The sequence below is a fragment of the Lithobates pipiens genome, unplaced genomic scaffold (genome assembly GCF_037356315.1).
Source record: "Lithobates pipiens isolate NorthernLeopardFrog02 unplaced genomic scaffold, aLitPip1_a1.2 Scaffold_13, whole genome shotgun sequence".
NCBI classification, from domain to species: domain Eukaryota; kingdom Metazoa; phylum Chordata; class Amphibia; order Anura; family Ranidae; genus Lithobates; species Lithobates pipiens.
In genome coordinates this window covers 82,515,497-82,529,981 of record NW_027507718.1, presented here as the reverse complement: position 1 = coordinate 82,529,981, position 14,485 = coordinate 82,515,497, and the positions used below count along the sequence as shown (strand labels likewise).

At 44.3% G+C, this 14,485-nt stretch overlaps 1 protein-coding gene across 1 annotated transcript in view; it reads right to left on the bottom strand.

Annotated features, from left to right (window-relative positions):
* The window catches only part of LOC143974142 (prostaglandin reductase 1-like), a 67,926-nt gene extending 53,841 nt beyond the window's left edge, over positions 1-14,085 (bottom strand). The window contains exons 1-4 of the mRNA XM_077475256.1: positions 13,948-14,085; positions 9,363-9,478; positions 3,573-3,618; positions 1,687-1,746 (exon numbers count right to left, since the gene is read on the bottom strand). Of these exons, the coding sequence (XP_077331382.1) occupies positions 1,687-1,746; positions 3,573-3,618; positions 9,363-9,468 (212 nt within the window). The 5' untranslated portion in view covers positions 9,469-9,478; positions 13,948-14,085. The remainder of the gene's footprint in view (positions 1-1,686; positions 1,747-3,572; positions 3,619-9,362; positions 9,479-13,947) is intronic.
* Positions 14,086-14,485: the final 400 nt, after the last annotated feature.

Below are 14,485 nucleotides of genomic sequence, written 5' to 3'. Positions count from 1 at the left end.
TCGGCTTATATTCGGATTGACCTATACTCGAGTATATACGGTAATGTGTAGAGGGGGGAAGAACCAGGCCACACTCCACAGACATCCCACTGGAAAGATTTTTGTGTATAGCTGGTTGTTGGCAGTCCCCTCATCTAGGCCACAGCTCTAGCCAACTTTAGTTTTTTTATTTATTTATTTATTTTTTTCCTAAAATAAAGATAAATAAGTAATGGGTTTAAAAAATTGCTGCACAAATACCGTGCAACATAAAAAGTTGCAATGGCCACCATTTATTCAGTAGGGCGTCTGCTAAAACATACATATATTTTGTGCAATTCATTCAACGAATTTAGACAAAATTTGTTAATTCTGAAATATCCAAATTTTTCAGAAAATAAGAAGGAAAATTCAAAATAATTTAACTATTAAAATTATAGGTATTGGAATTTAAAAAATTTAAATAGATATATAAAAAAAATAAAAAAAAATAAAAAATATTCAGCAGTGCACATGAGAAATTACTGGTTTGAAGTTATAACTGCAAACTTCTTCAGTAATTTGTCCGTTAAGCAAAGCCACCTGCTTTAGTACAGTTTTGTAAAATCTTGTAAATTGCCTCCAAGAATAATATATATTTTATTATTTTTGGAGGCAATTTACAAGATTTTCTAAAACGCTACTAAAGCAGGTGGCTTTGCTTAACGGACAAATTACTGAAGAAGTTTGAAGTTAATCAGAGTTAATGACCTCTATAATTAATCCCGATGGAGAAACCAAACATGTCACAGGGCTGCTCCCTGTAGTATGGAACTGTTCTAATAGGAACGACTCAAGACACGCCGACTTAGAAAAAGGTTCCTGTACTACTTGGGGACGACTTCAGGGTGACATGCATTGACTTCTATACAGAAGTAATTTTGCAAGCCGCCTTACAGAGTCGCGCTGCCCTTGTGTGAACTGGCTCTTAGGGCAGGAACTGTGTCAACTATACACAATAAACGTACCAGTGGTACATTGGTACATCTGTGGAGTGCAGCCTCATTATTCAATTTTGCTGGGCTTACTCAGAAATCTAAAATATTCAGCTGTCAGAATTGTGCAGGCCAAGCTAATACATATATTTCTACTTAAGGCCCGGTTCACACCTATGCGATTTAGATGCAGCTTATACAGCATCCAATTTGCAGGACAATTTAAAAATATATTATTAGAGAGGAGAAGACTACAAATAAACAGGTACAACTTATGTAATAGCATAGGTTTCATCACTGTATCAGCTGAGGCCAGTCACTTCATGGGGTATAAGGAAGGTTTACAACCACTTTAATTGTAGCCTTTATTTTGTCACCTTTAAAAAAAATGCCTTAGCTAGAGTGTCAGGGGGATCTAAAACCACTTGAAGCCTGCTGGTTCACCACACACAGTAAGCTCAGAAGATGAAGATGTAATCAAGCCTTCCCAGGCTAGAAAACTATCAGATGATTTTTATTTCCTCAGCACTGGCAAGACACGTTCTTCATTACATATTCCTTGGTCAATGGTTTGCAAAAACCCAGAAAATGAACAGAAGCCAAGCAAGGAAAGCAGGGGCCCCAATTTCAAAACTTCAATATGTAGTAGCACAAAAAGGGTCTCAATTCCTGTATCCACTTTAAAAAGATATAAAAATCAGATTTTTTTTCTTGCATGGAGGTGGAAATTTACCTGGCAACCTGGCTCCCTATCATGACGTCCCCTTCCTTCATAATTCGTCTACTGTATGGTCTGTAAGATGTAAAACAAGGCACATGACATACAATGAAATCACTCTTTGTTTCTAACAATAAAATCCAAAGTACACAAAATGTCAACGGAAGTATCGATTATGATCTTTATTCACAAAATCCACTATAATGCCTTGTACAATATTTTTTTTTTTTTTTTACGTTCAACCCAGTGGGCTGAAAAAAATAAAAATAAAATAAAAAACACCACCCGACAGCTCAGGTCGGGGCCACTGTACTAACAAAGCAATCTTCTGTGCTGTTGTGCTCCGACTTCGGTCAGCAGTTTTTTTTTTTTTGGTCATGCCCAGTTTGGCCAGACTAGCCGAATGGGGCATGTCCCAAAAAAGAAAAATTCATTTATTCACATTAACATTGGAAGACTTTGTTAATGAAGACAAACCTATATCCTCCCACAGGGTCATAGGGGGAGCAGGATCTTTCTGTAGGCACCTACCAGCAGTTACCTAATCTGTAGCATGAAAACCAAAAAAACCTGGGTTGCTTTAGAATGCAAAAAACAGCAAGCAATTTTGTTATGTCATGCTGCGATCTTCCCATCCTGCTCCTCCAGACACCCACATATTGTGATGGGTGACCTTAAGGGCCAATAGAGAGGCAAGGGAGCAGAAAGCCATATTATGTGAGATGACCATGTGTGATGCTTTTTGGATTAGGAGCGACGGTACGTCCCCCTAACAAGACTGCAGACAGCAATAAAAACTTACATAGATTCCATCTCATCCCCCATTGTAGCAGAACCTGAGCAATCTTTGGCTAAGGTTTCAGAGAGGTGCAAGCAACAACATCCTGCCAGCTTCCACTTCAAGGATTAGTACACCTACAATGCAATTAAAGCAGCCATGGCACATATGTAAAAGGTTTTTTGTACCTCAATAAAAATAAGAAATGTGATATTACCCGTTCATCCTTATACATTAATTTGGGTGTTTAACTTCAATACAATACAGGGTGCTTTCTCCCCCTTCCTGCCCAGTTCAGATTTCAACGCAGTTGCACTTTGAATGGCAAGTGTACATTCAAGTAACACTGTACCCATCTGAATTTTTTTCCCAGACTATTTGCCAGGCAGGAACTGGTTAAACCCCGAACCAAAGATGTAAAATGTTATAATATATTTATTTTTAAAGAATGAATATATGTGGGGGGAGGGGGAGGCGGCTTGTAGGTAGAAATTAAAAATATTTGTACGTCAATTCTACAACCGATATGGAATAAGTTATCAGCCCTCATATATGTTCAGAGAAAATAATCTCATCGCTCTGTAGAAGCTGACCACCTTCCAGTTCTACTACAACAGTGGTCTCAAACTGTGGCCCACAGGCCATATAGGGCCCTTTATTTACCTTTATCTGGCCCTGCTGACGCCACTGACGGTGCACTAATCATCTCACTGACACCAATTATGTAACAGCATTCCTTCCATTGGCGCCAATGAGGGGACACTAATCCTCCCACTGACAACAGTGTGGGTGCTATTCCTCCCTTGAATACCAACGATCAGGTGCGATTTCATCTACGGGCACCAACAAAGGGGCACTAGTTACTCCCACTGGCCACAGCCTGGACCCCTTAAAGCCTTAAGGACAGTAAACTGGCCCTTTGTTTAGAAAGTTTGGAGAACCCTGTACTACTGAATGGCTACAAAGTTATAAAACATCTGATATATCAGACTGACAAACCTAGTTAACATAAGGTTAGTGATAATCCAACTTTATAAAGAGGCCTGCTTAGGTTTTTCATGTGGATCATAGTAATGGGAAAAAACACACAGCACACAAAACTTTGTCTGTTGATTTAATTTACCTCATGTATGGGTCCACACTCAAATATAGCGATTCCAACAACAATTCTAAAAATGTAAAGAAAAAAAAAAAAAAAAAAAATTAAATAGATTATAGTTACCGATATACAAAAGCAGGGAATAAGATTATGGTTCACAAAACACAGCTTTTGTAATTAAATCGGCTTCTATTGAAATTTATGCCCCCTTCACACTATCAGATTTTCTGCTGATTCTTTCCTTCAGATTTACAAAAACCATATAATATGGGGAGGTCAAACCTTAGGAGTTTCAATTTGCATTTAATAATCCCTGTGACGCCAGACATTTCCCAACATCGCCTACCCTTCTTTGTTTAACCACTTCAATACTGGGCACTTAAACACCTTCCTGCCCAGACCAATTTTGAGCTTTCAGCGCTGTCGCACTTTGAATGACAATTGCGCGGTCATGCTACACTGTACCCAAATGAAGTTTTTATCATTTTTTTTCCCACAAATAGAGCTTTCTTTTGGTGGTATTTGATCACCTCTACGGTTTTTATTTTTTGCGCTACAAATAAAAAAAAAAATGTTTTTTTTGTTTCAGTTTCAAAACTTTGTAAATAAGTACGTTTTCTCCTTCACTGATGGGCACTGATGGGGCTACACTGATGGGCACTGATAAGGTGGCACTGATGGGCACCAATGTGGCACCAATGAAGTGGCACGGATGGGCGGCACGGGTGGGCACTCATAGGCGGCACAGGTGGGCACTCATAGGCGGCACAGGTGGGCACTCATAGGTGGCACAGGTGGGCACTCATAGGCGGCACAGGTGGGCACTCATAGGCGGCACAGGTGGGCACTCATAGGCGGCACAGGTGGGCACTCATAGGCGGCACAGGTGGGCACTCATAGGCGGCACAGGTGGGCACTCATAGGCGGCACAGGTGTTATAGTAATGGATGCCAATCAGTGCCAAACAATAATGCATGCCAATCAGTGATGCCCATTGTGGCCACTGATTGGCATCCATTATGGGCACTGATTGGCACCCATTGTGCTGACTGGCACCCTGGTGGTCTAGGGAGGATTATGGATTTTTATTACCTTTTCCCTGGTGGTCTAGTGGTGTCCCTGGTGGTCCAGTGTGGGCATCCTCGGGGGGGCTGTGCTGATAATCGATCAGCACAGACCCCCCCTGTCAGAGGAGCAGCCGATCGACTCTCCTCTACTCGCGTCTGACAGACGCGAGTGAGGGAAGGCCGATCACCGGCTCTTCCCCATTTACACTGTGATCAGCCGTGATTGGACACGGCTGATCACATGGTAAAGAGTCTCCGTCGGAGACTGTTTACCAAGATCGTAGTTGCCGGGTGTCAGACTGACACCCCGCAACAACGATCGCCGCGATGCGGCTCATAATCCTAATCACGCCATATGACGTCCGGTTAGGATTATGAAACCACTTTGCCGCTGTCAATTTGTAATAGGGCGGGCGGCAAGTGGTTAAATAAAAAGTGGTTGTAAAAACCACACACACACACACCTCCAGTGAAGTGACTGGCCTCAGGTGATACACAGCTATGAAACAAATCCTCCTACACAAGTAGTACCTGTGTATCTGCAGCCTTCTCCACACTACAGCTGATCAAAACTTGTCTAAACTATCAGAAAAATAAATAAATATAATAAAAAAAAAATAATGGGGTGCAAAGAGCTGAAGGTACACTCTGCAGAGCTCAGTGAGGAAAGCTCAGAGATGGGAAGGGCTGATAGGAGCAACCCAAAACAGCAGACAAAAAAAAAAAAAAAAAAAAGAAGAAGACAGTGCTCTGGATTGAGACAAGTACACGCTTTAGAGGGATATGCTTTGTTCTTATTTCATGTTTGAGATTTACAACAACGTTAACTTTTAACTGGGGAAGTGGTGGTATTTAGAACAACCTGAATTTGTCATCTGTGTTGGTAATGTTGCCAAAGCCTTTATTAAATTTCTCAGCTAACCTGTTTTGTAATGCACTGCATTACCAAAATCAGTGCAGCTACATTTTCTTGTGTGTAAAGGTGCACTGGTAGTTAATTCAGCATGAACGAGCTACTTTAACACAGCAGAGCATAGCTAGATCACAACACATCCCCATCTAGTGGCTGTAATGCAGTATTTTCCAGATTCTTGCTATTCTTTTTAATGAAGAACATCTGACCTAGATGTTCTTCATTAAAGTGCTACTAAACCCAGAAGCCTGCATTCACTATATCTGGTCTCCCACAGTACAATGAAACACAATTGTTTTAGTAAATATAAAACTTTTCATTAGCAGTATAAAGCAGTCTTGTGACTTTTATCAGTCTCTGCTTAAAGCTTGTAGGAGAAAGTTGTCATTCCCCTCAATCCTCTGTGTGGGCAGTGCTTATTGGTTGAGTGTTCACTCTCCCAAAAAAATTAATAAATACCCCACACAACTCTAGCAATACACACCAAACTGAGCATGTGTAGCCTGACTCCTAATGCTCTGTTCTATCATGAGATGGGATCGAGTCAGTTAAAGAGGAAGATCAGAGAAGACAAAATCATACAGCCTTTACACACTGGAAGATTAACCCCTTAAGTTCCACAAGGAGTATAACAAGCATGCTTTACTGCATATACAGACTGATGTTATGGTTGTGGGTTTAGTAACACTAATGCCTTGTAAACACAGTCGGACATTCCGAACCACAAAATCCGTTGGATTTTTTCCGAAACTGGTGTTGCACGCACACAGTCGGACAAAGTTGTCAGAAAATCAGATCGTTCAGAAGGTGGTGATGTTTGTTTCGTACGACGGGACTACGTAGGCTAGTAGCCAATAGCTATGGTCTCGTAATTTGACTAATTTGATCTGAGCATGCGTGACACTTTGTCCGTCTGAATTTTCTACAAACGATCGGAAAAAGTCAGATAGGATTTTTTTTTGTCGGAAAGTTTTAGATCCTGCTCTCAAATTTTTTGAAAAAGTCTGATAGAGCCCACATACGATCTGATTTTCCGACAATATAATCCGAACGGACCTTTTCCGTCTGAATTTCCGACCGTGTGTACAGTGCAATAATAGTGTGACACAGGGAAATACTACATTATGGCCACTAGATGGAGATGTGTTGCAAACGTCTTATGCCATACTGTGTCAAAGCAGCCAATTCATTTTGAATGAACAGTCAGTTCATTCAAAATAGGGGCGCAACAGATTGTCACCGATCTGTGATCTGAACGGGTCACCCCGCTGGGATCGGCACATGCCGTGATCCGCGGAGCGCTCCGTGGTCTCAGCCTTAGGAAAGGCCGCGGCTTCAGCCTAGCTCCGAAGCAGCGGCCATCTTTCTACACCCAGGCTGTTTACACTGATCGCGCCTCTCTCCCCTCTCTGTACTAACCTGTACAGTGGAGGGGAGAGATCCTGAGATGGAAGCAGCCATCCCTCCATACCTAGCAATAGCCCAATACTCTAGCAATACCCAGCCAATATTACAGTGGGGCAGATTGTGGAATTCACAGGTTTTTGCAAATTAAATTATTATTTGCTGATCCGAAAAATGATCCGATCCATGACTCAGATCCGAGGAACGATCCAATCCGTGAGTTTTTTGATCCGTTGCACCCCTAATTCAAAATGAATAACCTGGTAGCCATTTGATCTAGCCTATTAGCATTTGAGTTTCACACCATTCACACTCCTTAAAAAGAATCCTGCCACCCAGTGGCGGAATTATCAGGGTCGCAACAGTCGCAGTTGCGACTGGGCCCTGGAATTCCATCACTGTGGGGGGGGCCCGGCATGGTTGCTATCCACGGGGCTGTGAGTGGAGAGCGTGTCTGTCATTTAACAGCAGCGCAGAGCCAGAGACACCGGGACTGACATTTAATTTCCCCTCATTCTCTCTCCCAGGGAACACTGGCACAGCTGATCTGCTCCCCCTTCGGCCCCCCTCCCCTCCTCTCCTGTGTTCTCCGCGGGCATTCAGGTGCGAAACTAACAAGCTCACATTTCCCGCATTGAACACAGGAGAGGAGAGGAGGGGAGGGGGGGCCGAAGGGGGAGCAGATCAGCTGTGCCAGTGTTCCCTGGGAGAGAAAACGAGGGAAAATTAAACGTCAGTCCCGGTGTCTCTGGCTCTGCGCTGCTGTTAAATGACAGACACGCTCTCCACTCACAGCCGTGCTGACCCCTCTCCAGTGTGTGCAGAGACTCAGGAAGATCCCGCCGCCCATCAACATCCATAGAGCTGCTGATCGTTGCGCCCCCCCCCCCCCAGGTGCGGGGGGGTTACAGAAATCTGCTGGGGCCAAGGTGCACATCGGAGTCCAGCAAGGTACAGAGAAACCTCTTTAAGGGGGGGTGACTGTTTAGGGACCCTAAAGTAAGGGGGGCTCTCTGGGGACCCTGATGTAAGGGGGGGGGTATCTGGGGATCCTAAAGCAAGGGGGCCCTCTGTGAACCCTGATGTCCAGTACCACCGCCACCCCTCCTCCAGTACCACCACCACGCCACCCCCCCTCCAGTACCACCGCCACCCCCCCTCCAGTACCACCGCCACCCCCCCTCCAGTACCACCGCCATGCCACCCACCTCCAGTACCACCGCCACCCCCCTTCAATACCACCACCGCCACCGTGCCACCCACCTTCAGGACCACCACCACGCCCCCCACCTTCAGTACCACCGCCACCCCCTCTCCAGTACCACCCCCTCTCCAGTACCACCACCATGCCACCCACCTCCAGTACCACCGCCACCCCTCTCCAGGACCACCATGCCTCTCCAGTACCATCGCCACCCTCCTCCAGTACCACGGCCACCCACGTCCGTTACCACCGCCACCCCTTTCCAGGACCGCCACCCCCCTTCAGTACCACCACCGCCACCCACCTCCAGTACCATCGCCACCCTCCTCCAGTACCACCGCCACCCTCTTCCAGTACCACCGCCACCCCTTTCCAGGACCGCAACCCCCCTTCAGTACCACCACCGCCACCCACCTCCAGTACCACCGCCACCCCCTCTCCAGTACCACCACCCACCCTCCAGTACCACCGCCACCCCCCTTCAGTACCATCGCCACCCTCCTCCAGTACCACCACCCACCCTCCAGTACCACCGCCACCCCTCTCCAGGACCGCCACCCCCCTTCAGTACCACCGCCGCCACTCTCTAGGACCACCATCCCCCTCCAGTACCACCGCCACCCCTCTCCAGGACCACTATCCCCCTCCAGTACCACCACCCACCTCCAGTACCACTGCCACCCCTCTCCAGGGCCACCATCCCCGTCCAGTACCACCACCGCCACCCACCTCCAGGACCACCATCCCCCTCCAGGACCACTGCACTGGTGACACAGGTTTCACTCGGGACACAGGCTGCACAGAAATGTTTTACTTTGTTCTACAGTGGAAAAATATAGTATCAAAATCATGCTTTTCGGGGGGGCCCTTCCTGATTTCTTGCATCGGGGCCCTGAGGTTTCTAGTTATGCCTCTGCTGCCATCAGATGCCTGCACGCAATTATTTTACATACAGCTTCTCAAAACACCCCTGGAGCCCTAAAACCAACATTTTTCTTTCTCTCTGGTTCTTGAAAATGTTGGACAACCCAGTGGGCAATAGGGAGTTAGAGAAAAATGCGAGTTTCCTTATTGGAGGCACAGTTTTGGATGGTGCATGAAATAGAATGCATCTCATGGAAAACACATTTATGACAAAAATGTAACAATGTACTAATGTATCAATAGTATTTTTCTATGCATAGTCACAAGCAATTAATTGTTATAGATGAAATGAACACTCTTACCTCCATCTTTGAGTGCCGGAAGTTCCTTTTCAACCAGCTTGAAGTCTTCAGGTTTTGGGGCACCATCAAAGTGCTTTACCATTGTCCAGGACTTTGATACAACCATGATTACTGACCTGTCATACAAGATAGATTATTCAAATGAGACATGTCAGTGAATCTGACAACAATGATCCTAATGACAACACCATTTCTAATCTGTAAGCATTAGGACGTGGTCAAAGCATATATAAACCCAAAAAGTCCAGCCTGTGAGAAAGCAATGTCTCCCTCCATAGATACAGTGGACAAATTAGTGTAGACCCATGAGACACAGTGAGCACATGGTACAGACTGGGCCAATCACAACAAAAACTGAATCAATCGATTTCATTCATTAAAATGTTTGCTTATATGAATTGAAGTCATTGCTATAAGCCTGCTGGAGACATGGTTGGCCAGTCAATCACCTTTACCCTCAGCTTCTTTAGCAAGGCAGTGGTCATCTTGGAGGTCATTCTGTTTAAATACTGCCCTGCGGCCCAATCTGAAGGGGGCGGGGGTAAATCATGCTCTGCTTCAGTATGTCACAGTACATGTTGGCATTCATGGTTCCCTCAATGAACTGTAGCTCCCCAGTGCCGGCAGAACTCATGCAGCCCCAGACCATGACACTCCCACTACCATGCTTTACTGTAGGCAAGACACACTTGTCTTTGTACTCCTCACCTGGTTTCCGCCACACACGCTTGAAACCATCTGAAGAAAATAAGTTAAAACTTGGACTCATCAGACCAGAACATGGTTCCAGTAATCCATGTCCTTAGTCTGCTTGACTTCAGCAAACTGTTTGCAGGCTTTCCAGTGTATCATCTTTAGAAGAGGCTTCCTTATGGGACGACAGCCATGCAGACCAATTTGATTCAGCATGCTGTGTATGGTCCAAGCACTGACAGGTCATTTTTAACTGGTGCGGATTTTTTGTGTAAGGCTTGTAAGGCTGGTTTCACACAGGCTTTGTTCATAGTTTGCATATGCCTGCCCAGCAGGGGATCTCCCTGCTGAGCAGGTGGAAGACAGTAGACATGGGCACCATCAAAAAATGTGTTTTGTTTAGTACGGAAAAAAAAAAAAAAAACAATAACGTATTTTGTGTACGAAATTCAATTCGGATTCGTACGAAATACGAATTTGTTAAATTCGTAAACATATGAAAGTTCGTTATGATGAATTTATCATTATGAGGGGTCCCCACCATCCCTGTGCTGAGTTCCTTGGTCTGAGTGTACACCCACTGTGCCCATTATGAAGGATTCCCACCATCCCTGTGCCAACTTCCTCTGATTGGTGAACAAAACACCAGTTGCAATTCTGTTAATTTGGATCCGAAATTCGTAACCATAGAAATTCCCATAGGGTTCCCACCATCCCTGTGCCGAGTTCCCAGGTCTGTACACCTACTGCGTGTCCGTTATTAGGGGTTCCCACCATCCCTGTGCTGAGTTCCCATTTCTGAGTGTACACCCACTGTGCCCATTATGAGGGGTTCCCACCATCCCTGTGCTGAGTTCCCATTTCTGAGTGTACACCCGCTGTGCCCATTATGAGGGGTTCCCACCATCCCTGTGCTGTGCTGACTTCCTCTGATTGGTGAACACCAGTCACAATTCTGTTAATTTGGATCCGAAATTCATTAACAAAATTTCGTATGAAATTCGTAGGCATAGAAATTCCCCATAGGGTTCCCACCATCCCTGTGATGACTTCCTGGGGTTTTAACTTTTAACTTCATTAACTTTTCGTAACAATTCCGAATTTTCGTTATGATGAATTTATCATTATGAGGGGTTCCCACCATCCCTGTGCTGTGCTGACTTCCTGGGTTTTTAACTTTTAGGGTCGTTAACGAAAATTCGTAATTGTTACGAAAGGTTATGAATTTGGATCTGAAATTCGTAAACTAAATTTCATACGGAATTTGTATGCATAAAAATTTGTATTTCGGAAACTAATCGCACATGTCTAGAAGAAAGGTCTGTGTCTGCTCCGGTATGCAGAACGCACACAGCCCTACTGTTCTCTATTGGGTTGTCAGATGGAAACGATCTGCCTGTCTGTTTCCATCTGAGCCAAGGTTTTTGGCAGACAGGATTGGATCAGATGCTGGTGGGTGTCAGTGGACACATGTCCGCTGACACCCGCTGCTCCATAGAGCTAGGGATGGTCCGATCAGGTCTGTCTGAAAAACTGACAGGCGTCTCTGATCGGAAAGCCCGTGTGAAAGCAGCCTAAAAAAGGGAGTGGTCGAGGTATTACATCACTCAATTAAGTTAAAGCAGGATAACACCTGAGGCATTACCAAACTAGCAGTTCCTGTGGGTTGTGCGCTACAACTGTTTACAGCAATTACATGACCTGTTCAATGCAGGTGTCATTCCAATCCACAATAGCAGGTGCACGCTAACATGTCCCAGCAGAATACTAACAGCAAATGCAATCCACCTGTTGAGGTACGGGATTTCATACAATGCTGCAGCACAGACGAAAAGTATAAGCACAATTACAATACACGTTATCTTGCATTCGTATGCAAGTACAGGTTATCTTTATGCAAAATTGGTTGCATTTACTACTTAGAACTCGCTGACATTTTTATCTTAATTGCAGAAAACCACTTTAGTGCTCATAAAGTGATCTGCAGCAGATCTCTTTTCAGAGAGACGTTAATTTGGTGAAAGAACAATCATGTGCATCACACACACACCATAAGGAATTTTTTTTTTTTTGACACAACCGTAAAGCTAAGGCTGCATTCGCACCTGAGCGTAGCGTGTTTGAACGTTTTTACCGGCGTTTTGTCACACTACAACGCGCGACAACGAGCGTTTTTTAACTTCGGCGTTTTTTTTCAGCCAATAGGAAAAATATTTTTCATCTGCTTATTTTTTCTTGAGCAGATACAGCGTCAAAATGCCCGTAGAAACGCTCGTTGTCGCGCTAAACGCTCGAATCGAGCGTTTCCATTAGTTTCTATGGGGATGAAAACGCCCAAGTCAGCCCAATTCGCGCGACAAAAAAGGGTCCGGAACTTGTTTGAGCTTCAGGCGTAGGGCTTCAGGCGACATGGAGTGGAGATGTGAACCATCTCCATTGAGAATAATGGATTTTTTCCCCTCCAGCGTTTTGTAGCTTCAGGCATAGGGCTACAAAACGTTCAGGTGTGAACGGGCTGTAAGCATCACAGCTGCAGCATGTAAGGTTAAGAAGGCAAAAAAAATAAAAAAATAAAAAAAAAAACAAACACACAAACATTTGCATTTTTAGTGCTTTTTGCACTACAGAATGTGTTCCATAGGAAACCATGTTAAATGGAATGTAGTGCAAATCTGCAAAAAGCACTAAAAATGCATAGGTGTGAATCCAGCCTTAGGCTCGATACACATCTATGCATGTTGCTTTTGAGCGTTTCTGCTTTTTGCGGTGCTTGCCACGTTTTGCTTTTTTTTTTTTTTTTTTTTTTTTTTTTACAGTGTGGTTGTTATAGTTATATACAGTGTAAAAAAATAAAAATAAAAAACAAAAACACACACACGCGCACACACACACGCAAATCGTGGCAAAAGCTTATGTTTTGGATGCAGGGCCATTGACTTCTATTACATGCAGAACACTGCATTTTGCATGAAAAAAGTCCCCGACCCTTTCCAAAAACTCAGAGGCACAAAAACGCATTGATGTGAACATGTTCCATAGGAACCCATTTAAAAAAAAATGTCCCTGCATTTCTGCAAAATGCATAAAAAAAATAAAATAAAAAAATAAACGCATTAGCGTGAATCAAGCCTAATACCTAGTTTTATTCCCCCCCCCCCCCCCCCCCCAGCTATAATCGTATATGGGACTTTAGGGCTGCCAACAATTAAACAAGTTTCTTTTTTTTTTTTTTGTGTGTGAAGTTGTACAATTAGATTGTCACGATCACATCTCAGATTGCAATTACCTCCTGCCATGAAGGTGAGCCTGGATTAGAAAGTACATGCAGTCTGCATACAATTCTTTAAAGTGGTTGTAAACCCTTACAAACCACTTTGACCTACAGGTAAGCCTAGATTAAAGCTTACCTGTAGGTCCAAGAAATATCTACTATATTATTAATATTTACTAAAAGACAGCGACAGCTGTCTACGGCGCAGCACGCAGGCGCACTATCGCCGTTAGCAGCATGCCGCTGCTAACGGTGATATGCCATTAGTGGCGGCTCCCATGCGCAGGAGTGACGTCATCGCTGCTCTGGCACTGTGAGTGGCCGGAGCAGCGATACCCAGAAGAAGATGGATGCTCCGGACTACAGGGGTCAGCGGTGACATCCATTATGCTTTACCTTTGCAGGGAGACAAAGCTTTAAAGCTACTATTATAAGCTGTTAAGAGGGACAAAAACAAAACATTTTCAGGGAAAGATTTCTCATTATCAGGCAGCGTCCCTAGAAACGAGAGGCATTTAGCAGCTAAGAAGGATTAAGTTCTCATGATTGCACAGCAGAGAGGTAGCAAGCACAGTGTTCTCGGCAATGGCAGCTTTCCAGTAAGGAGGTCATGACACTTACTTGCTGGCAGCTTCTGTATGGTGAACAGATTTCCTGGTTGGTCAGTGAGCAAGTAAGAATGCAGAAGTGAGGGTTTAGCCCGCTATTATACAAGCCCTCCCACCCTTTCTCATTCAGTTATCAGTATTCACTCCCCTCCTCTATCCCCTCCTCTGACAAGCTCACACAGAGCATGGAGGCCGCCTTCTATCCATTACTAGAATGACATGTTTACTTATTAACCACTTTCTGCTCTTTTGGTGTAGATATAACATGCAAAGGTTGATTTACTAAGGCTTGGTTCACACCTATGCATTTTTTAGCATGTTTTCCGTTTTGCAGAAACACACTACAGCCCATTTAACATGGGTGCCTATGGATGTAGTTCTGTGCATTTTATGGAAAGGGCCAGGGACTTTTTTCTGGATTTTAGTTCCATAGACTCCAACGGATCAAAAATGTGTTTTGAAAAACTTGGAATATGTAAACTGCAACCTGCATAGGTGTGAGCCAGGTTTTAAGGCAAATATACTGCGCACTGCATGTGCAGTTGTTCTAG